The sequence below is a fragment of the Colobus angolensis genome, unplaced genomic scaffold, assembly GCF_000951035.1.
Source record: "Colobus angolensis palliatus isolate OR3802 unplaced genomic scaffold, Cang.pa_1.0 Scaffold68, whole genome shotgun sequence".
In the NCBI taxonomy this organism is placed as follows: domain Eukaryota; kingdom Metazoa; phylum Chordata; class Mammalia; order Primates; family Cercopithecidae; genus Colobus; species Colobus angolensis.
In genome coordinates this window covers 5,830,031-5,832,427 of record NW_012120487.1, presented here as the reverse complement: position 1 = coordinate 5,832,427, position 2,397 = coordinate 5,830,031, and the positions used below count along the sequence as shown (strand labels likewise).

Below are 2,397 nucleotides of genomic sequence, written 5' to 3'. Positions count from 1 at the left end.
ACTCCGTCTCAAAATAAAAGAAAAAGAACAAGAAAATTGGTCAGAGAGTGTGTACAGTTTTGTGGTTCTTGAACCCATACTGCCAAATCACTTTTTTTTTTGAGCCAGAGTTTCACTCTTGTTGCCCAGGTTGGAGTGCAATGGCACGATGTCGGCTCAATACAACCTCTGCCTCCCAGGTTCAAGTGATTCTCCTGTCTCAGCCTTCTCAGTAGCTGGTATCACAGGCATGCTCTACCACACCCGGCTAATTTTTTTTTTTTTTTTTGAGATGGCGACAGATTGAGACTCTTAAAAAAAGAAAAAACAAAACCTTTTATTCCATTGTTAATAATGACTATTTCTACCACTTATTAAATATACTTTAAGAGCTAGTTCTAGGACCTATGAAAAACGCAGTGTTTTAGCCGGCATTTCCCAATTCATCTATAGGCTCACATCATTACATTCAATATTGATGTCTGCCGGGCTCATGGCTTGACATCCCAGGACTTTGAGGGGTTGAGGCAGGAGGATCACTTGAGCCCAGGAGTTTGAGACCAGCCTGGGCAACATAAACTAGACCCTACCTCTACAAAAACAAAAAAAATTAGCTGGGCATGCTGGCGTATGCCTGTGGTCCTAGCAACTCAGGAGGCTGAGGCAAGAGATCATCTAAGCTCAGGAGTTCATGATTATAGTGAGCTATGATTATGCCACTATACTCCAGCCTGGGCCAGAGAGCAAGACCCTGTCACTATGAAAAAACAAAAAATAAAAAAATTGATGTCTATTTCAATTTGTATATTTTTGAATATTTAATAATTATCTAAAATTTTCTCCTTTATAAAAATAGAATAGTTTGAGAGTATCCAAGAATTTATCTACTCAACATGTGTCAATTAGTGGGAATTAGGGGAATGGGTCATGATAACGTCATTCCATTGTTATAACTTAATCTGAACACTGAATACAGTAGCTTTTCTTCGTATAACAAACAGTTAAAGACAAGAAATATAAGTATATTGATGATAAAAGAGTAAATGAGTACATTTATCTGAGGATGATTCTCAAATGACACATCAAGATACCTCTGATGGACTGACTGATTGACAGTGTCTTGCTCTGTTGCCCAGGCTGGAGTACAGTGGTGCAAATCCTGCTCACTGCAGTTTCAACCTCCTAGGCTCAAGCAATCCTCCCACCTCAGCATCCTGTGTAGCTGGGACCCCAAATGTGACCTAATTTTTTTATTCTGTGTAGAGACAGGGTCTCACTATGTTGTCCAGGCTGGTCTCGAACTCCTGGGCTCAAGCAATCCACCTGCCTTTGTCTCCCACAGTGTTGGGATTACAGATGTGGATTACAGGCGTAAGCCACCATGCCCAGCCTCACAAAAACTATACAAAAAATACACTCTTGGAAATCATTAAGCATGACCTCTACAACAAACACATTTAATAAAAAAAGAATAAAAACTAACATTCTATTTAAGAGATATTACTATTATTTTGAAATCAAGGGAATCTATAAAAGGTCTGATATACAAATTTTACCACACAGTAAAATTTGATAAAAACTTTCTCAGTAACTTAATTTTACGTAGAGAAATTCAATGCAAGATACTCTGAAAATGACTAGAATGATGATCCTACAGAGAACTAGCTGAGTCTTGTTTGTAAATTTTACTGAAACAGGAAATCTGTTTTTGTATACAATTGCTTCCATGCATGAGCTTTATCTAAGGAAAATAACCTCCTATGTTGAATTATTATTATTATTACTTTTTTTTTTTGGAGACAGAGTTTCGCTCTTTTTGTCCAGGCTGGAGTGCAATGGCTTGATCTCGGCTCACCGCAACCTCCGCCCCACCGGGTTCAAGTGATTCTCCTGCCTCAGCCTCTGGAGTAGCTGGGATTACAGGCGACCGCCACCACACCCGGCTAGTTTTTGTATTTTGAGTAGAGACGGGGTTTCATCATGTTTGCCAGGAAGGTCTCAATCTCTCTTTTTTTTTTTTTTTTTTTTTGAGACAGAGTCTTGCTCTGTCGCCCAGGCTGGAGTGCAGTGGCCAGATCTCGGCTCACTGCAAGCTCCGCCTCCCGGGTTTACGCCATTCTCCTGCCTCAGCCTCCCGAGTAGCTGGGACTACAGGCGCCCGCCATCTCGCCCGGCTAATTTTTTGTATTTTTTAGTAGAGACGGGGTTTCACCGTGTTAGCCAGGATGGTCTCAATCTCCTGACCTCGTGATCCACCCGTCTCGGCCTCCCAAAGTGCTGGGATTACAGGCTTGAGCCACCGCGCCCGGCGGTCTCAATCTCTTGACCTCCTGATTCGTCTGCCTTGGCCTCCCAAAGTGCTGGGATTACAGGCGTGAGCCGTCATGTCCCGCCAAATTATTTAGAATTTTAGTCAGC

General features: G+C 41.8%; 1 protein-coding gene across 1 annotated transcript in view; it reads right to left on the bottom strand.

Moving 5' to 3' along the window:
• ZYG11B (zyg-11 family member B, cell cycle regulator) overlaps positions 1 to 474 on the bottom strand; it is a 97,696-nt gene extending 97,222 nt beyond the window's left edge. Inside the window, exon 1 of the mRNA XM_011926374.1 lies at positions 439 to 474. Within this exon, the coding sequence (XP_011781764.1) occupies positions 439 to 474 (36 nt within the window). The remainder of the gene's footprint in view (positions 1 to 438) is intronic.
• Between the last annotated feature and the right edge of the window lie 1,923 nt (positions 475 to 2,397).